The sequence below is a fragment of the Dendrobates tinctorius genome, unplaced genomic scaffold (genome assembly GCF_039654945.1).
Source record: "Dendrobates tinctorius isolate UK_male_01 unplaced genomic scaffold, ASM3965494v1 ptg000007l, whole genome shotgun sequence".
Taxonomy (NCBI): domain Eukaryota; kingdom Metazoa; phylum Chordata; class Amphibia; order Anura; family Dendrobatidae; genus Dendrobates; species Dendrobates tinctorius.
Window position 1 is genome coordinate 50,816,431 of NW_027361675.1, and position 22,168 is coordinate 50,838,598.

Genomic DNA, 22,168 nt, shown 5'->3' on the forward strand with positions numbered 1-22,168 from the left:
CCCTTTGCTCTCTGAACGTCACTGACAGATGACGTGCCAGACAGCAACAAGCAGCCATGGATGCAGGACAGGTGAGTATCGCTATACTTACCCATCCTAGCGCTGTCTCATCAGCCCCCAGCCCCCATATGCTGCCCCCATAAGATGCCCCATACAATATTCCCCCATATGCTGCCCCCATAAGGTGCTCCATAGATTATGCCCCCATATGCTTCCCCCATAAGATGCTCCATAGATTATGCCCCCATATGCTGCCCCCAAAAGATGCTCAATAGATTATTCCCCCATATGCTGCCCTCATAATATGCTCCATAGATTATGCCCCCATATGCTGCCCCCAAAAGATGCTCCATAGATTATTCCCCCATATGCTGCCCCATAATATGCTCCATAGATTATTCCTCCATATGCTGCCCCCATAATATGCTCCATAGATTAGTCCCCCATATGCTGCCTCCATAAGATGCCCCATAGATTATTCCCCCATATGGTGCTCCCATAAGATGCTCCATAGATTATGCCCCGATATGCTGCCCCCATAATATGCTCCATAGATTATTCCCCCATATGCTGCCCCTCATAATATGCTCCATAGATTATTCCCCCATATGCTGCCCCCATAATATACTCCATAGATTATTCTCCCATATGCTGCCCCCATAATATGCTCCATAGATTTTTCCCCCATACGCTGCCCCCATAAAATGCCCCACAGATTATTCCCCCATATGCTGCCCCATTAGATGCTCCATACAATATGCCCCCATATGCTGCCACCATAAAATGCCCCACTGATTATTCCCCTATATGCTGCCCCATTAGATGCTCCATACAATATGCCCCCATATGCTGCCACCATAAAATGCTCCATAAATTATGCCCCCCATATGCTGCCCCCATAATATGCTCCATAGATTATTCCCCCATAGGCTGCACCCATAAGATGCTCCATAGATTATTCCCCCATATGCTGACCCCATAAAATGCTCCATAGATTATGCCCCTATATGCTTCCCCCATAAGATGCTCCATAGATTATGCCCCTATATGCTGCCCCCATAAGATGCTCCATAGATTATGGCCCCATGTGCTGCCGCTGCTGCTGCATTTAAAAATAAAAAAATTACATACTCACCTCTCCGTCGCTGGGGCCAGGTGCCGGTGTCACTGCTGGCACCTGAGATTATGGCCCCATGTGCTGCCACTGCTGCTGCATTTAAAAATTAAAAAAAAGACACACTCACCTCTCCGTTGCTGGGGCCAGGTGCCGGTGTCTCTGCTGGCACCTGAGATACTCACCTGTCCTGTGTCCATGGCTGCTTGCTGCTGTCTGGCACGTCATCTGTCAGTGACATTCAGACTGCAGGGGGAGCGGCGCGCACTAACCACGTCACGTCCATGACCGCCCCTGACACATAGTGCTGGGTGTCAGCTGTGATAATCAGCTGACACCCGGCCGCGATCAGCGGCGCTCACCATGGAAATTAAGTCCCAGGGCACATGGACGGGATAGTACGTCATATGGCAGAACGGGGTTAAATAACTGTATATGTGATTTATATGATTTATTTGCAAATTACAAATGTTGAATTATGCTCTTACTGCACTAAAGAGGTACTAAAATAAATCACACATACAGTATATACTGTATACAAAATACCATCAGCAGTTCACTGCATTATGCACTGCTCAAAAATATAAAGAAAACACCAAACTACCACATGGTAGATATCACCGAACACCATATTCCAGTTGCAAATCATTATTCATTACATAGTGGAATGAGTTGAGAACTATAAAACATAAAAATGATCAATGTAAGTCAAAATTAATATCCCATGGCGGTCTGGATTTGGAATTATACTCAAAAAAAATAAAAGTAGAAAATCAAATTACAGGCTGATTCAACTTCAGCGGAAATACATCAAGACAAGGAAATGTGTGGCCTGCATGTGCCTGTATGACCTCCCTACAATGCCTGTGCAGTGAATGTTTACCTGAGAGATCTCCTCCCAGACTTCTGGACAGTCTGAGGTACAACATGGTTTTGGTGGATGGAAGACAAAACGTCCCAGATGTGCTCAATTGGATTCAGGTCTTGGAAACAGGCAGGCCAGTCCATAGCATCAATGCCTTCATCATGCAGGAACTGCTGACACACTTCAGCTACATGAGGACTAGCATTGTCATGCATCAGAAGGAACTCAGGGCCCACTGCAGGCATCAGAACGTCCTCCATGGCGTCTACAGACTCGTCTGTCACATGTGCTCAGTGTGAACCTGCTCTCATCTGTGAAGAGCACAGGGTGCCAGTGTTCTCTGGCAAACGTCAATTGCCTTGTGTGGTGTTGTGTGGCGCCCCTGAGGGTTCAGTCGCCACAGACTGTACTGCACCTCCTCCTGAGGTGTGGTACCCCACCATCCAGGTAAGGTGGAGACACCTGACCACGCTCCAACACCTGCATCCCACACAACATAGTAGTGTAGCAAAGCACCCTTTGGTGGCTCCCTGCTTGGAACACGAAGTGTGCTGGGAGGCGGGTGGAGTTTAGGTTTTGCATCAAAAGAGCGGGAAGAGTTTAGGATTTGGTCAGTCTGACAGAGTCAGAGGAAGAGTGAAGATCCCCTGAGTGGGATGGATGAAGGAAGTGCTGCAGCTGACCTCAGTGACCTGGGTCCGCTGGCACAGGAAAGAGACATTGAAGGAAAGCCTGACTCTCTCCATAAGAAAGAAGGATTAGTACGGAACGTAAGAAGAGGAGAACTAAGGATTAGGGTTAGAGCAGAACCCTTCTCAAGATCACAGCGCACGGCCGGGGTCCGGTCCCCAAGGTTGTATGGATACTAATGGTCCTGCAGCAGACACCGGAGGAATAGAAGTTGTCACCACTTTATTCCCACACAAGACTTGGGGGCACAACAGCAACGATAGTGAGCCGGGACTTGGTAGCAAGGAGTCCCCGAAGCAGGCTACAGCTGTCTGCCGTACAAGTAGAGTTCATAGGAACATCAGACAGGATGAACTCCAGTGTAACTCAGTACTGAGAGTACTTCACTATAGGCGCAAAAGGGAGACGTTTAGAAAAGGCACATATGTTGGCGGAGTGTTGGAAAGGAGTACTTCATCTTGCCTGGAAGTTGGCTGAGCTCCTGACCCGGAGGACACGGCACGGATGCGGGCTCTTGTGCCACAACAGACTGTGAGTAAAGCTTTGGAACTACATGCCCTGGTGTCCTCCACTTATTCCTGCGTCAACCTGCCCGGCACTGCTACATCCCCTGCGCCCGACACTACACCATCTAAGTGTCACTTCACCTACTCTGCCCTGGGACTACAGCCCTGCCTGTGGAGGGCTATAACATCATTGTTGCACCACACCATCTGTCCCAGAGGATCTGTCTGCAGCGTCGGCTTAACATCTTCATTGCCGAACACCACAGGTGGCGTCACGAATCATTCATTTAAATCATCATAAGCACACTGAACATTTTCCCCCTTAAACAATGGGCGCCCAGGGCCACGGGCCGGGTCCCAGCTACCGTGACATCTCCCATTGAGGTTCATCAGGCCCGGTACCGAGTACCCCGCCGACCTGGCAAGCCTGGGGGCGACCCACACCCACTTGTGGACATCGGGCTTGGAAATCTGCACTTCCCCATAGTATAACATTGAACCAAGTTCTATCCGATAAAACATTGGAAAGCACTCAGCTGTATTATACACTCGTGAGTGAGCCTGCAACCAAGATGATGGTTGATTTAATCATTTTATAAACCTAAAAAACTATATTTGATCATGCACTTTTAACCCCTTCCCCACCTATGACATATACAGTGGAGAAAATAAGTATTTGACACACCGCCGATTTTGCAAGTTTTTACCACCTACAAAGAATGGAGAGGTCTGTAATTTTTATCATAGGTACACTTCAACTATGAGAGACAGAATCTAAAAATAAAAAAAACAGAAAATCACACTGTATCATTTAAAAAAAAATTAAATTGCATTTTATTGCATGAAATAAGAATTTGATGCCCTAACAACCAGCAAGAATTTTGGCTCTCATAGACCTGTTAGTTTTTCTTTAAGAAGTCCTCCTACTCTGCACTCATTACCTGTAAAAAATACCTGTTTAAAGGACACCTGTCCACACACTCAATCACAGTTCAACCTCTCCACCATGGCCAAGATCAAAGTGCTGCCTAAGGACCCCAAGGACAAAATTGTTGACCTGTACAAGGTTGGGATGGGCCACAGTACAATAGGCAAGCAGAAACACAAGATGACTGCCATTCTTCCTCGGACTGGACCTCCATGCAATGTCTCGCCTCGTGGGGTAAGGATGCGTCACTTCGCCGTTGGACTCGGTGGCTGGTGCTCCTGCCTCGACCACTGGGAGGCGCCGAACTCCTTCGACTGGTGGTGCCGGTGATAAGAGGGCTATGTCCTCATATGGTCCCGCTCCTTTGATGCATGCCTCTGTCGTGGTGCATCGCCGTGTTTCTCCTGTGGGTGATGGTGGTGACAGAGAAGGGGTCCCTGCGCAGGCATCTGGTGGGCGCAGGCTTCGCTCTTCTGTCAGAGGTGAAGGGGTTGGTGCATCGCCATCTGGCCTGGTTCTGGGGGCGGTCCAGATTAGGTCATCAGGCTGTGAGCCTGTGAGAGGTGGCCGTGTCCTTCAAAACCTTTGGAGCCTGTCCTGCATGCCGCCAGATATAGTCTTTGTTTCCGCAGTGAGCTAGTGTTTAAATTGCTATTTTGACTCTGACCTTAGCCTGGATTTCTGACCCTTCTACAACCTGCCGATTTTGAACCTCTGCTGCCCGCCCGATTTTGACTTGGACTCCTGACTATGCTTTCAGTCCCGTTTATTAATCCCTTCCTGGCGACCGTCCTGTTCCGGTCCGCTGCTCTCATAGGCAGCTACCCCTTGGGCTCCTCTGTAATTCCAGATCCCTGTATAAGAGTAAAGGGTCTCGGGGTTTCTCGGGGTGCTGTCTTACTTGCAGCTCAGACTCGCAACAGACGGACATAACAGGATGATTCTGAGAAAGGTCAGGAATCAGTCCAGAACTACATGGGAGGACCTTGTCAATGACCTGAAGAGAGCTGGGACCACAGTCTTAAACATTACCGTTAATAACACAGTACGCATTAAAATCCTGCAGAGCACGCAAGGTGCCCTTGCTTATACCAGCACATGTCCAGGCCCATTTGAAGTTCACCAATTACTATCTGATCTGAGGAGACATGGGAGAAGGTCATGTGGTCAGGGAAGACAAAAATAGAACTATTTTGTTTCAATGCCACTCGCCGTGTTTTGAAGATGGGTCATGGCTGGGTCTTCCAGCATGACAATGACCCGAAACACACAGCCAGGGCACCTAAGGAGTGGCTTCGTAAGAAGCATTTCAAGGTACTCGAGTGGCCAAGCCAGTCTCCAGACCTGAACTCAATAGAAAATCTTTGGAGGGAGCTGAAACTCAATGTTGCCCAGCGACCGCCCCAAAACTTGAAAGATCTGGAGAAGATCTGTATGGACAAGTGGGCCAAAATCCCTGCTGCAGTATGTGAAAACTTTGTCAAGTACCACAGGAAACATCTGATCTCTGTAACTGCATAGGTTTCTAAACTAAATATTGAGTTCTACTTTTCTATTTTATCAAATACTTATTTCATGCAATGAAATACAAATTCATTATGTAAAAATCATGTAAATTTATTTTCTGGATTTTTTAAAGATACCTTTGATAAAAATTACAAACCTCTCCATTCTTTGTATGTGGAAAACTTGCAAAATCAGCAGTGTGTCAAATATCTATTTTCCCCACTGTAGGTACGTCATAGGTCGTGTTCCTCCAATGCTAAGCCCGCATCATTCTTGGCACATGACAGCTGATTTGATCAGCCGTCATGTGCCCCTAACAGTCGCAGGAGCAATTGCAATCCACCCGCGACAGTTAACATGTTAACTGTCGCTGTCAATCTGACATTGGCATTTAACTTATGCAAACCCGATGTGTGTCACAAACCCCGCCCATCAGTGCCCCTGTCACATGATCGCAGGGCGCCGATGGATTGGCAGGACAGCCAATGTTCTGCAAGAGATCCCAGTGAAGCCCTGCTTTGTGTGGTGCAAATGATCGAAAGATTGCAGTTTCACGTCTCCTGAGGAGAATATTGAAGAAAGTAAAAAGTAGAAAAAAAGTTTTGCAAAATATTTAAAAAATTTAAAAAATATAAAAAGTTCAAATCACCCCCGTTTTGCTACATTCAAAATAAAACAATAATAACAAAAAATACAAATTTTCTACATCGCTGTATTCAGAAATCTTCTATCAATCAAAATTAGAAGCACTGGACACCAAACACAGATTTTACAAGGATGTCCGTGTTACTGTTCGGGTTCGGCATCCTGAACACCGGGTGTTTGTCGCACTGTCATGTGCATGACAGCGCGGCAAACACCGCTTCCGATCTCTGGTAAAATCATCACCACCGGTTATAAAGCCGCGGTTCCCACGCAGTCAAATGACAGCGTGAGCCTGCAGCTATGATCAGAGGTATAAAGTTTAACTCTGGTCATTGGTGTCAGCTAATGGGACTTCTACTCCCAGCAGCCGACGCCTGTTGCCGCTAATAACAGTGAGAGCATAAGTGGCTGATGAGAGCATTCAGCCAGCGCCTGAGCTGTAAATAAATAATTAACAAAAAAAATCTGGCATCAGTTCCCCCGTATTTTTGATAACCAGCCAGGCAAAACTCACAGCTGGGGGCTGCAACCTTCAACTGTCAGCTTCAGCATGACTGGTTATCAAGAATAGAGCGGTCCCCACTCTGATTATTTAAATTATTTTAATAAATAATTTAAAAAAAAGGCATGGAGTCCCCCCTATTTGTGACAACCAGCTTTGCTAAAGCAAACAGCTGGGTGCTGGCATTCTCAGGCTGGTAAGGGGTCATGGATATTGCCCCCCCAGTCTAAAAATAGCAGCCCACAGCCATCCAGAAAAGGCACATCTGTTAGATGCGCTAATTCTGGCACTTTGCCCAGGTTTTTCCACTTTCCCTGTAGTGGTGGAAAGTGAGGTTCATATTTGTGAGGTTGATGTCACCTTTGTATTGTCCTGTGACATCCAGCTCAAGGCTTAGTAATGGAGAGGCGCTATAAGACACCTATCCATTACTAATCCTATAGTTGTATGGTAAATAAAGACACAGACAAAATGAAGTCTTTTATTTGAAAATAAACAAAACACACTTTTATTTTTTTATTTAAAAATAACAAACACAGTTATACTCACCTAACGCCCATTCCATTGAATCCCGTCTTCTGTAATAAAACAAAATAAAAAAAAAACAATATCCCTCACCTGTCCGTCATTCTGACCCATGCCATAATCCATGTCTGGGGGATAAAGTTTTCAACCTGGACAGTGCCAAGATGCGACCCTCCAGGCTGATAACCACTGATGAATGAGCTGCTGTGAGTGCAGCATCAGTGACCAGCGGTCACCAGAGGTTACTGCCGGTCACTGAGGCTGCATTCCCAGCCAGGCAAATGAACTGAGGTGACCTCGGTGAGATCACCACTAGCAAAGTGAGAAAAAGTCTCACGATGCAGAGACGAGTTAACCGCAGTTCAAATTCACCACAGTGAAATTCTCCCGGTGAACTGCGGTGAACTCGCTTCAGCACCGTGAGACTTTCTCACTGTGTGAGCAGTGATCTCACCGATGTCTCTGCAGCCCATTTGCCCGGCTGGGAATGGAGCCTCAGTGACCGGCAGTAACCTCAATGACGTCACTGCTAGTCACTGATGCTGCGGTCACAGTAGCTCATTCCCCAGTCTGGCACCAAACCAACACAGTTCATCACTCCAAGAACACCATTCCCACAGTGAAACAATGTAGTGGTAGCATCATGCTGTGGGGATGTTTCTCTGCAGCAGGGACAGGGAAGATGGTCTGAGTTGAGAGGAAGATGGATGGTGCGAAATCCCAAGATATTCCTGATTTTGACCAGTGTAATAACAGAGGTAATAATACTAGAATGTTTCAACGGACACTAGTAATTCTGAGATTTTTTTCTCGTGACGTATTGTTGTAAAATTTGTTTGAAACAACTTGCGTTTATTTGTGAAAATATGAGAAATTTGGCAAAAATTTTGAAAATTTCCAAACTTTTAATTTTATGCTCTAAAACCAGAACTAGAGAGTTATGTTAATAAAATGGTTAATAAATAACATTTCCCATATGTCTACTTTACATCAGCACAATTTTTTATACCTCTTTCCTTTGTTAGGAAGATAAAAATTGCTGATCACATTTTAACCACTCTTTTTTTCCAACAAAATGCACAAAAACATTTTTTTTTACTAACCACTTCACATTTGAAGTTACTTTGAGGGGCCTGTATGACAGAAAATACCCAAAATTGACACCATTCTAAAAACTGCACCCCTCAAGATGCTCAAAACCACATTCAAGAAGTTTATTAACCATTCAAGTGCTTCACTGAAACTGAAGAAATGTGGAAGGAAAAAATGAACATTTAACTAATTTTCACAAAAATTTTACTTTAGACACAATTTTTTTTATTTTCACAAGGGTAAGAGAAGAAAATGGACCCCAAAATTAGTTGTGAAATTGCTGACACCCCACATGTGGGAGAAAACTACTTTTTGGGCACATGGAAAGGCTTGGAAAGGAAGGAGCACAGTATGACTTTTTGAATTCAATTGGCTGGAATCAAAAGCTCAAGCCATGTCGCATTTGGAGAGCCCATGATGTGCCTAAACAGTAGATTTCCTCCACAAGTAACCACATTTTGGAAACTATACCCCTCAATGAATTTATTTATATGTGTGGTGAACACCTTGAACTTCCAGGTGCTTCACATAAGTATATTAAGTTGAGCTGTGAAAATAAAAAAATAATTTTTTTTTCAACAAAAATGTTCTTTTTGCCCCATTTTTTATTTTCACAATGGTAACAGGAGAAAGTGGACCACAAAGTTTGTTGTGCAATTTTTTCTCAGTATACCGATACCCAATATATGGGTGAAAACTACTGTTTAGCTGCACAGCAGGGCTTGGAAAAGGAGTGATGTTTGAAATGCAAACTTTGATGGAATGGTCTGCGGGGGTCATGTTGCGTTTGGAGAGCCCCTGATGTGCCTAAACAATGGAAACCCCCCCACAGGTAACCCAATTTTAAAAACTAAACTCCCCAAATAATTTATGTACTGTAGATGTGGAGTGACCATCTTGAACCCCCAGGTGCTTCACAGAAGATTATTACATTGAGCCATGAAAATAAAAAAAATCTAATTTTTTCCACAAAAATGTACATTTAGGCCTCCTTCACACGTCCTTGTGATTCCTGTACAGGAAAAACTAGTACTGGTGAGGTCCATGGTCCGTGTCCATGTGCCATCCGTATGTACATACGTGACATACGTGTGTCAGTTTGCTGTCCGTGTATCCATGTTTCACATCAGTGTTGCATCTGTGTGCAGTCCATGTGACACGTATCGGCGCCTGGGAAAAGCAGTACAGTTCGCTAAACAGATAGCTGTGGGTTGATATTAATAGCCTGGGAAGGTGCCAGAGATATTGCCTCCCCCTCCCAGGCTACCAACATCAGCCCTCTGTGGCTAAGAAATGATGCATCCATAAGATGCGCCAAATCTGGTGCATAGCCTCACTCTTTCCATTTCCCCTGAGGCGGTGGCAAGTGGGGTAACAGGGATGAGGTTGATGTCACCTTTGTATTGTCACGTGACATCAAGCCCAGGGGTTAATTGTGGAGATGCATCTAGCAGCGCCCCCATTACTACCTCCATAGTAAGTATTGAATTAAACACACAGCCAGAATAAAATCCTTTATTTGAAATAAAACAAAAAACCCTGTTTTACACATTTATTTAACAATTGAAAGCACAGTTATACTCATTTTTACTCCTTATCGATTGAAGCTCTTGTCCCCTGTAAAAAAAAAAGCAAAATTAATAAACAACCTGTCTGATGTGAAGATAATCCATACTGTCCCATGTTGTAATCCATCTCTCCGACATTTGATTTTCATCATGAACGCTGCCGTAATGTGATGGTTCACACTGGAAAGCAGGACACAATGAGTTGCTGCGAGCGTAGTTCACTGTGAGTGGCCCGATGAACTGTGGTGACCTCAATGAGATTTTTTTCTCATGGAGCTCGCAGTGCTCTCATTGAGGTCACCGCAGTTCATTGTTCTGGCTCACAGTGAAGTGAGCCTGAAACACACCTTCAATAACCTGCGGTAACCTCTATGATGTCACCAAGCATCAATGAAGCTGCACTCACAGCACCTCATTGTCTCATGGTTTTCAGCCTGGACAGTTGCATCATGCCACCGTTCAGATTGTAAATCAGATATTACAGAGATGAATTATGGCGTGAGACAGTATGGCTTATCTTCACTTTGGACAGATGGGGGATATAGCTGTTTATTATTTTTGTTTTTTTGCACGTGACAAGGGCTTCAATGGATTAGGCATAAGGTGAGCAAATTTTTTACACATTTATTTAAAAATAAAAAACAAACAGGTTGTTTATTTTTATATCAAATAAAGGATTTTATTCTTGGTGTGTTTTTGTTTCCAAACTTACTATGGGGTTAGTAATGGGAGCTTTTTATAGACGCCTCTCCATTACTAACCCCTGGGCTTGATGTTACCTGACAATATAAAGCTGACTTCAACCCCACAAATATTACCCCACTTGCCATCGTACCAGGGCAAGGCTAAGTGACAGATTTGGTGCATTGTTTGGATGCACCATTTCTGGCGAGACTGAGGGCTGCTGTTGGTAGCCTAAAGGGGGAAATATCCATGATTCCTTCCAAGGCTATTAGTATCAACCCACAGCTGTCTGTTTAGCCTTTGCTGGTTTGAATTAATAGGGGGACCCTACGTCATTTTTTTCCCAGGTCTCCGTAAATTCATGAGGAAAGGCTAATCCAACAGGTGTGAGCTGTTATTAATAGCTTGGGAACGTTTTGGGGTATTGTCCCTTGTCCCAGATTATTAACATCAGTTCCCAGCTGTGTGTTTTCCCTCTGCTGGTTATGAAAATTGCACTGGAGCCCATGCGGTTTTTTAAATTTATTTCTTTATTTTAAATATCAGTTACAACAGTTGTCTGCTGAATACAACTCCCATTATTGTCTTCTGGTTCCACTGATCTCAGTGCAAAAAGGAGACAATGATGAGAGCTGATTTCAGTTGCCAGTGCCTGGGTACAGCACGAACTGTACTGCTTCTTCCCAGGCGTAGCTACGTGTCACGCTGTCATCCGTATGTCATTAATGTGCACGTGTGTGTGGTGCCCGTGCCTCTAGTGCCACAAAATGCCTGCCTGTGTGATATACTTATATATGTATTGCCAACTATAATGGGGGCTGGTTTCTCTACTGGGAAAAACTGCATCCACACATTTTACCCGATCCCTTACTGGAAGATTATGCACTTTTGCCTGAACCAGGGACTGTGCACAATCCCTCAGGTGGGAGGAGGTGTTTCTGAGAGGTTGCAATGTGCAGAGCTGTGAAGATGTAGGAAGGTGTAGCAAGATGGAGGTCCGCAGGAAGAGGAGAGGAGTGTGCCCTCTCTGCCAGGACAAGCTGCAAGAGGCAGGGTATCAGTCACTACAGCAAAGACACTTTCAGGGTTCGTGCTAAACTGAAAGACTGCTCGGTTTTCATATAACCAGCAGTAGGGTGCTTTTGCCCAGGAGCTCAGCAGTGCATAGAATCAGGGATACTGCTGCAAGAGAGAATGTTTATCAGAGCTGTAAATGCTGGGCCAGACTGACTACTGCTGTACCATTTGCAAAATTCTACTGTGGGTCAATTGATGTCACTTTTCCTGGTGTCTGTCCCTAATTTTAGCTGTTTGGGAAGCTTTCTGTCACCCCTTTGCCTCCCATTGAATCTATTGGGGCTTGGGTACATTCAACGAACTGTTCAGCGAACGGAGGTCCATTCGGCGAATCCGAACCGAACCTTGAAAGGTTTGCTCATCTCTAATTGTGACAGTGTGATGTATTTCTATGTAGCTGACATGCTCAGGACAGGAGAGCCGACGGTCAGTCCTAGGATGTGATCCTCGCACGAGAAATATAGCCGTCTGTCTGCTCCATTATGAACATTTCCATATCACAGCCACACAAACCTTTTCTACACCACTTTCCACCAGCCACCATTATGATGCTACCTGAAAGTACTATGGGGGCTGCCCAAACCCTGTCTTTTGGGGGAGGGTTGGCAGTCACTAGGATATTTTCCTGATCTTCCAGTAGTACTCTCTTTTTTTACAAGAGCCTCCAGAACACTTTGAGAAAGTTGGCACATTTGAAAGAGAAATTAACACCGGACCTTTTGAAGATAGGGTAATAAGCTCATAACGTCTTAATATTATAAAACTTTTTTTTAAAGAAAATCTTTTTTTACCAAGAGAACTATACATCAATTGCTCATAATTACTTAACAATCAAATAGATTTTTTTTGAATGGATACTTACTTCAAATGCAATATCTTTCCAGCTCACTCTGAAGAGGTAGATTGTAAAAAACGCAGAAAGAAACACTCCACAGACGATCATTCCATACCAAAGCCCTTTATGTAAAATAACATGGTTATGCAAAGTACCAACTTTATATTTATTAACATCCTTTTAGAGGTTTAAAGGGGGTTGCCCAAGCCTGGCAGAATTTTAGCAAGCATTGCAGCTTTGGCAGAACATTGAGTGAGGTGGAAGAATCTAGCTGGGCTGCTTGGTGACTCAGATACTTGCAGTAAAATGACAAACACTGAAACCAGCAAGCGGAGCCAAATCCTAACAGTATTCAAGAAAGCTGCATTTATTGGCCAAAAATTCCAGTAAGGTTGGACAATTCTTCTAAAAATGTGCTCCAGCTAAGAGAGCAGTTCCCAGTGGTTACCAAACATCAAATACTCATTCATATTTTTTTATTTCACGTTTTGTTGTTTAACAAAACCTGACTGTGTGGCCTCACCCTTATGAACTGGCAACCCATCAACAGACCATGATCACTTCATAGGTGGGTCGATGAGCGCCTGACAAAATTGCCCAGGCTAGATCGCAGTGTTTATTCCCGCTGTTATGTAACACAGCCGGCATCTGCTCTTCTACAGAGCAGGCTCAGCTTCTGAGCCCACTCCAAAGACCCTAACCCTCTCTGTGATGTATTTATCCGTCATGGTCTGGAGCATTAAGGGGTCAATGTCATTTTACTACAAGCACTGTATATTTATGAGATTTAAATGAGTAGTTTGGAGCCATTGCCTATGCTATAAACCTGCTCAGGATTGTTATTAATTTTGTGCTTCTTGAAGTCAGCGCTCTGAAATTAAAGACAGCCTTGCATATCGCAATGGGTTCTAAACCTGTTCTAGCCTCTAGCAACGGATAACTTATCAAACTATGTGCCTCAATTCTGATGAGTAACCACCAAGCTGTGTGTTTTTGTTCTGTTGTGTAATTGCCAAGTTCTGTGCTGCAGTAATTTGTGTAAATACCATCATTGTGCTCTCAGTGAGAGACTGTGACCACCACACTGGTTGCCTATTGCTGAGTAAGCCTCTGCTCTACTTGAACCATGCTCAGTTCATGGAATTTAGTCTCAATAGAACACCTTAGGTAAGGGGTACTCCAGGGATTTAAAAAAATATTGTAATGGCAAGCCTTCATAAGCTATGAAGATAGCACAGCGAGTTCTGTTTCCCATCCTCACACTACCTGCGATCCAGTCTTATGCTGCAGCTGCTCCTCACTGCTCTCACTCCCCGTAATCTCAGCCTGAATAGACAGACATTATCAGGGAGCTAGTAGCTCTAGCAGGGAGCAGGCCACACTCCCGGATATCGATTATAGAAGCAGTATCAGGCTGGCTGGCTACTACTTTATGTCAGGAGCAGGTTACGCCCCCTGATCTGTGACATGACGTTCCCTAAAGGAGGGGTTGCACTGAGGAACATCTACAGCGTAACATTGGATTGCAGGTAGGGTGATGGAAAACAGCACTATTCATGCTATTTTCATAGCTTATAAATGCTGGGACATTACAACAATTTTTTTTATTTCTTCAGAGTACCCGTTTAAGGTATAGCTAATAATTCTTAACCCCTTCATGACCCAGCCTATTTTGACCTTAATGACCTGGCCATTTTTTGCAATTCTGACCAGTGTCCCTTTATGAGGTAATAACTCTGGAACGCTTCAACGCATCCTAGCGATTCTGAGTTTGTTTTTTCATGACACATTGGGCTTCATGTTAGTGGTAAATTTAGGTCGATAATTTTTGCGTTTATTTGTGAAAAATCAGAAATTTGGTGAAAATTTTGAAAATTTCGCAATTTTCAAATTTGTAATTTTTATTCTGTTAAACCAGAGAGTTATGTGACACAATTGCTAAATAACATTTCCCACATGTATACGTTACATCAGCACAATTTTGGAAACAAATTTTTTTTTTGTTAGGAATTTATAAGGGTAAAAAGTTGACGAGTGATTTCTCATTTTTACAACAAAATTTACAAAACCATTTTTTTTAGGGACCACATCACATTTGAAGTTATTTTGAGGGATCTATATGACAGAAAATACCCAAAAGTGACACCATTCTAAAAACTGCACCCCTAAAGCTACTCAAAACTACATTCTAGAAGATTATTAACCCTTCAGGTGCTTCACAGGAACAAAAGCAACGCGGAAGGAAAAAATGGACATTTTAATTTATCCAACAAAAATTTTCTTTTAGCATCATTTTAGCATCATTTTTTTCATTTTCACATGGGCAACAGTATAAAATGGATCCTAAAATTTGTTGGGCAATTTCTCCTGAGTACACCGATACCTCATATGTGGTCATAAACCACTGTTTGGGCACACGGCAGGGCTCAGAAGGGAAGGAGTGCCATTTGACTTTTTGAATGGAAAATATGCTGGAAAATTTAGCGGTTGCCATGTCGCGTTTGGAGAGCCCCTGTGTGCCTAAATATTGGAGCTCCCCCACAAGTGACCACATTTTGGAAACTAGACCCCCCAAGGAACTTATCTAGATGTGTAGTGATCACTTTGAACCCCCAGGTGCTTCACAAATTGATCCGTAAAAAAAAAAGTACTTTTTTTCACAAACATTTTCTTTTAGCCTCAGTTTTTTCATTTTCACATGGGCAACAGGATAAAATGGATCCTAAAATTTGTTGGGCAATTTCTCCTGAGTACACTGATACCTGATATGTGGTCATAAACCACTGGTTGGGCGCACGGCAGGGCCCGGAAGGGAAGGAGCGCCATTTGACTTTTTGAATGAAAAATTAGCTCCAATCGTTATCGGACACCATGTCGCGTTTGGAGAGCCCCTGTGTGCCTAAACAGTGAAAACCCCCTACAAGTGACACCATTTTGGAAACTAGACCCCTTAAGTAACTTATCTAGATGTGTAGTGAGCACTTTGAACCCCCAAGTGCTTCACAAAAGTTTATAACGCAGAGCAGTGAAAATAAAAAATCATTTTTTTTCCTCAAAAATGATTTTTTAGCACACTATTTTTTATTTTCACATTGCTAACAGGAGAAATTGGACCACAAAAGTTGTTGTCCAGTTTGTCCTGAGTATGCTGGTACCCCATATGTGGGGGGGGAACAATGTTTGGGCGCACGGAAGGGCTCAGAAAGGAAGGAGCGCCATTTGACTTTTTGAAATGAAAATGAGCTCCAATCGTTAGCGGACACCATGTCGTGTTTGGAGAGCCCCTGTGTGCCTAAACTTTGTAGCTCCCCCACAAATGACCACATTTTAGAAACTAGACCCCCTAAGGAACCTATATAGATGCATAGTGAGCACTTTGAACCCCCAGGTGCTTCACAGAAGTTTATAACGCAGAGCCATGAAAATAAAAAATATTTTTTTTTCCTAAAAAAATATTTTTTAGTCCGCAATTTTTTATTTTCATAAGGGTAACAGGAGAAATTGGACCCCAAAAGTTGTTGTACAGTTTGTCCTGAGAACACTGGTACCCCATATGTGGGGGATGACCACTGTATGGGCACACGTTGGGGCTCAGAAGGGAAGTAGTGACATTTTGAAATGCTGACTTTGATGGAATGGTCTGCGGGCGTCATGTTACATTTGCAAAGCCCCTGATGTACCTAAACAATGGAAACCCCCCACAAGTGACCCCATTTTGGAAACTAGACCCCCCCAAGGAATTTACCTAGATGTGTGGTGAGCACCTTGAACTCCCAAGTGCTTCACAGAAGATTATAATGCAGAGCCGTGAAAATAAAAAATAATTTTTTTTCCCCAAAAAATGATTTTTTATCTCGCAATTTTTTATTTTCACAAGGGTAGCAGGATAAATTGAACCCCAAAAGTTGTTGTCCAGTTTGTCCTGAGAACGCTGGTACCCCATATATGGGGGGGGACCATTGTTTGGGCACACATCAGGGCTTGGAATGGAAGTAGTGACGTTTTGGAATGCAGACTTTGATGGAATGGTCTGCGGTCGTCGTTACGTTTGCAGAGCCCCTGATGTGCCTAAACAGTGGAAACCCCCGACAAGTGACCCCATTTTGGAAACTAGACCTTCCAAGGAACTTATCTAGATGTCTGGTGAGCACTTTGAAGCTCCAAGTGCTTCACAGAAGTTTATTACGCAGAGACGTGAAAATGAAAAAATCATTTTTTTTGCACAAAAATAATTTTTAAGCCCCAATTTTTTTATTTTCCCAAGGGTAACAGGAGAATTTAGTCCCCAAAAGTTGTTGTGCAATTTTTCCTGAGTACGCTGATACCCCATATGTTGGGGTAAACCACTGTTTGGGCACATGTCGGGGCTTGGAAGGGAGGGAGCACAGTTTGACTTTTTGAACGCAAAATTAGCTGGAATCAATGGTGGCACCGTGTCGCGTTTGGAGACCCCCTGATGTGCCTAAACAGTGGAAACCCCTCAATTCTATCTCCAACCCTAACCCATCCCTAACCACAACCCTAACCCCAACACATCCCTAACCCAAATCCCAAATTTAACCATAACCCTAACGCCAACACACCCCTAACCCTAAACCCAACCCTAACCACAAGACTAACCCTAATCCCAACCCTAACCCCAACACACCCCTAACCCTAATCTTAACCCTAATCCCAACCCTAACCATAATTCCAACCCTAACCCTAATTCCAACCCTAACCCTAATTCTAACCCTAACCCTAATTCCACCCTAACCCTAATTTTAACCTGTCACGCCATCTCTGCATACTCACCCGCCCATCGCTTCCACGCCGCAGCCCCTCACTGCCCGACAGCCACAGCGGTCACCTGTGCCATAGGCCGCGACCGCGCCTCCCTTCTGCTTCTTGTGCTCCCGCTATGCCCTGACCCGGAAGCACCCCCTGACCAATGGCAGACCAGACAGGGGCATATCAGACCGCTTCCCTCTGAGGAAGGCGCCTGATCGTTGTGTTTCCTAGCACACTGGGCCTCGCTTCTTCGTGTGCTCTCTGCAGTCTCACAGTCCCGTTCTCGTGTGCTCCCTGCAGCAGCCTCTCAGTCTGGCTATCCGTGTCCCCTGCTGCACTCCAGTCCTGCCTCTGGTGTTCCTGTTCCATCCTGCTCCAGTCCTGCCGTCCTACTCCAGTCCTGCCTCCGGTGTTCCTGTTCCATCCTGCTGTCCTACTCCAGTCCTGCCTCCGGTGTTCCTGTTTCATCCTGCTCCAGTCCTACCATCCTACTCCAGTCCTGCCTCTGGTGTTCCTGTTCCATCATGCTCCAGTCCTGCCTTCCTACTCCAGTCCTGCCTCCGGTGTTCCTGATCCATCCTGCTCCAGTCTTTCCGTCCTACTCCAGTCCTGCCTCCAGTGTTCCTGTTCCATACTGCTCCAGTCCTTCCATCCTCCTCTAATCCTGTCTCCTGTGTTCCTGCTCCAGCCATCCCTCCACGTTCCAGTCTACTGTCTTACTCCATTCCTGTCTCCTGTGTTACAGCTCTGTCCTGTCATCTACACTTCAGTCCCTCCATGTTCCAGTCTACAGTCTTACTCCACTCCTGTCTCCTGTGTTCCAGCTCTGTTCTGTCATCTACACTTCAGTCCCACAGTCCTACTCCAGTCCATCCTGAGCCGCCCCTCTCGGTACCGGCTACTGTGGTACTCGAACCCCTGGGCCTGCTCCTAACAGTCCCTGTATAGGGGTCGGTTCCACCTGGCAGCTCGCCTGGGGCCCCTCGGTGCCACGGCCCAGAGGGTCCACTCCTGGAGATTCCGGCTCCAGACCAGCTGCACTAACAGTATGATCAGGCCATGGACTCTGCCAGTACTACTGCTGCTACCCAGAAAGAGTTACTTTTCCTGCGGGAGAATCAGGGATGCATTATGTCTGTCATGAAGTCTATGGACACCAGTTTGTCGGCCCTGCAGGTGGCCGATCCTGGAACTGCCAATCTACTGGCCAGTCTTCAACAGGAGTTGGGCCAGCAACAAGATACTCAAGCCCATATTTTGTCTTACATGGCCTCCTTTGATAGCCACTTGTCGGTCCTCCAGTCTGCCGCCGCAACTCCGACTCCTCCCTCTGCTCCTACAGCTCTCCCGACGCCCCACCTCACCAAACCGCCTCGCTTCACTCAGGATCCCAAGCTCTGCAGGGGGTTCTTAAATCAGTGTAGCCTCCACTTTGAATGGTTGCCGCAGCAATATCCCTCTGACCGGGCCAAAGTAGCCTTTATTATGTCCCATCTGGAGGGAGAGGCCCTGTCCTGGTTCAATCGTCTCTGGGAACGTGACGATCCTGTTGTCTCAAGTCTTCCGGTTTTCTTGGATACTTTTCGCAGGGTCTTCGATGAGCCGGGTCGGTTAGCCTCTCTCACCGAGTCACTCTTTAACCTACATCAGGGTTCTCTCACGGTCGGACAGTATGCTATCCGCTTTCGCACTCTGAGCTCGGCTGGAATAACACGGCTTTGGTAGGGGCGCTCTGGTGCTGTCTTTCAAGTAGAATAAAAGATGAACTCGCAGGTCGAGATACCCCGCCCACCTTAGAGGACCTTATCTCGCTGGCTACCCGCATTGACCTACGCTTCCAGGAGCGCGCTCGGGAGTCAGCGAGAGTTAGGAGGTCCACCAGGCCAGCTCCCCTTCTCACCCGTTCTGCCAGTCCTCGTTCGGCTGGATCCCCTTCTTCCTCCTCGGTCGAGTCCATGCAGATAGACCGCCTCAGGTTGGCCGAGTTGCATCAGCAAGAGAGGTGGGCACAAGGTCTGTTCCTTTATTGCGGAGGTTCATCACACTATATCTGCATCTGTCCTAAGAGACAGGGAAACTCCTCTGCCTAGGTAAGAGAGGCCTCCCTAGGTGATGATAATCCCTCTCAACCTCTTACTATATCTGTTCTTTTGCTTTCAGGGGAGAGACGTGGGTCCGAGGTGGCCTACGTGGATTTGGGCTTGGCAGGTAACTTCATTCAGCCTGAAGAAGTGGACAAATACCAAATTCCGGTGGTTGCTCTATCTATCTCTCTTCAGATTGTTGCGGTGGATGGTAAACCGCTACAGGTGACCGTCACCTTGGTCACTGAAGAAGTGGAGTTGCAAGTCGGTGCCTTACATCGAGAGAAGATAGCCTTTTACGTTTTGCCTAAGCTCTCCCACGCCATTCTACTCGGTCTCCCATGGTTAAGGACTCATCAGCCTGTTCTCGACTGGTCTTCTGGGGAGATACTCCGCTGGGGGCACCCGTGCCAAGCTCGCTATTTGGCTCCTGTCCGCCTGGCGGCCGCTCCTTGGCCACCCCCAGACCTTCAGGGTCTCCCTCCAGCCTACAGTTCCTACGCCAATGTCTTTGATAAGAAGGAAGCGGAGGTCCTTCCTCCACACCAACCTTTTGACTGCCCAATTGAACTTGTCCCCGGTTCAACCCCCCCAAGGGGCAGAATCTACCCCCTGTCTCCCGCTGAGATCACAGCCATATCCGAGTATGTCTGGGAGAACCTCGCTAAAGGCTTTATACGGAGATCCTCGTCGCCCGCGGGAGCCGGGTTTTTCTTCGTCAAAGAGAAGGACGGAACTCTACGGCCGTGCATTGACTATAGGGGCTTGAATGAGATTACCATCAAGAACAGGTACCCTCTTCCACTCATTCCGGAGTTGTTTGACCGTCTCAGAGGGGCTCGGTTCTTCTCTAAGCTGGACCTCAGAGAAGCCTATAATCTGGTCCGTATCCGCGCTGGATACGAGTGGAAGACGGCTTTCAACACTCGAGATGGCCATTACGAGTACCTGGTCATGCCCTTTGGTCTCTGCAATGCTCCTGCGGTGTTTCAAGAGTTCATCAACGAGATCTTCCGGGACCTCTTGTACTCCTATGTGGTCGTGTACTTGGATGACTTCCTCGTCTTCTCGCCAGATCTCTCGTCCCATAGAAAGAGTGTCCGCTTGGTGTTACAGCGTCTTCGGGAGAACCACCTGTATGCGAAGATAGAGAAATGTCTCTTCAAACAGACCTCTCTGCCGTTTCTGGGATACGTTATCTCCGATGCTGGACTGAGGATGGACCCCGAGAAGTTGTCTGCCATTCTCAAATGGCCTCGCCCCGTTGGAGTAAGGGCGATGCAACGATTTCTCGGATTCGCCAATTATTACCGGCAATTCATCTCTCACTTTTCCGCAATCACAAGACCTATTTCTGCTCTCACCCATAAAGGGATTCCTCCCAAGGATTGGCCTCCGGAGACTGAAGAGGACTTTCTGACCCTAAAATGAGCTTTCTCCACGGCTCCGTTCCTGCATTGCCCGGAGAACAACCGACCTTTTGTACTCGAGGTGGACGCTTCCTCGACAGGTGCCGGGGCAGTATTGTCCCAGAGATCCGCCTACGGTCATCTGCACCCTTGTGGCTTCTTCTCAAAGGCCTTTTCTCCATCCGAGTGTAACTACTCGATCAGCGACCGGGAACTTCTGGCCATCAAGTTGGCCTTGGAGGAGTGGTGTCACCTCCAGGAAGGATCTGTCCATCCCTTTGTCACCTTCTCGGATCACAAGAATCTGGCCTATCTCCTGTCTGCCCAGAGACTCAACCCTTGTCAGGCCAGATGGTCCTTGTTTTTCACCCGATTTGACTTCGAGCTCCGTTTCTGTCCCGGCAACAAAAATACCAAAGCCGACTCTCTGTCCAGGGTCTTCAAGCCACACGAAACCACGGAGGAACCCTCGTATATCATTGACCCCACTAGGATCATCACAGTGGCTCCGGTGAACTGGCTTGCTCCTCCTCCTGGCAAAATGCTTGTGCCTGAGAACCTCAAGCGAAAAGTCCTCCTATGGGGACACTCCTCCAAACTGGCCGGCCATGCTGGGACTAAGAAGACCCTGGATCTTATCGCGCGTCACTACTGGTGGCCCAAGCTTTGCCAACATGTACTCGATTTTGTGGCTTCTTGTCCATCCTGTGCAAAAAACAAAGTGCCACGAAGACCTCCGTCCGGCTTGCTGCTGCCGTTGCCCGTCCCTGCGGTTCCTTGGGAAAACATCGCCATGGATTTCATCACCGACCTACCCTGTTCTTCTGGCTGCACAGTCATCTTGGTGGTGGTGGATCGTTTTTCCAAGATGGCCCACTTCGTCCCTCTGCCCGGTCTCCCCTCGGCTCCAGAGCTGGCCAAAGTCTTCATCCACCAAATCTTCAGACTCCATGGACTACCTCAACGCATTGTGTCAGGCCGAGGGGTTCAGTTCACCTCCAAGTTCTGGCGATCACTTTGTAAGCTCATGAACGTTTCCCTTGACTTCTCCTCGGCCTACCATCCACAGTCCAATGGGCAGGTGGAGCGTACCAACCAGACGTTGACTGGGTACCTACATCATTTCTCCAACGCCCACCAGAACAATTGGGTTGACTTACTTCCCTGTGCAGAGTTCGCTTACAACAACCATGCTGGCGAGTCCTCAGCCAAGTCTCCGTTTTTCATTGTGCTCGGCAGACATCCTGGTGTTCCCCTTCCGATAACCCCTGCCTCCGAGGTACCCATGGCCAACTCTTTGTCCTCCGAATTTTCCAAGATTTGGGCCAAGACCAACACGTCTCTCAAAAAGTCCGCTGATCGGATGAA

General features: G+C 46.2%; 1 protein-coding gene across 1 annotated transcript in view; it reads right to left on the reverse strand.

Moving 5' to 3' along the window:
- LOC141085942 (multidrug and toxin extrusion protein 1-like) overlaps nt 1–22,168 on the reverse strand; it is a 159,634-nt gene that overhangs the window by 6,805 nt on the left and 130,661 nt on the right. Inside the window, exon 15 of the mRNA XM_073571613.1 lies at nt 12,565–12,659. Within this exon, the coding sequence (XP_073427714.1) occupies nt 12,565–12,659 (95 nt within the window). The remainder of the gene's footprint in view (nt 1–12,564; nt 12,660–22,168) is intronic.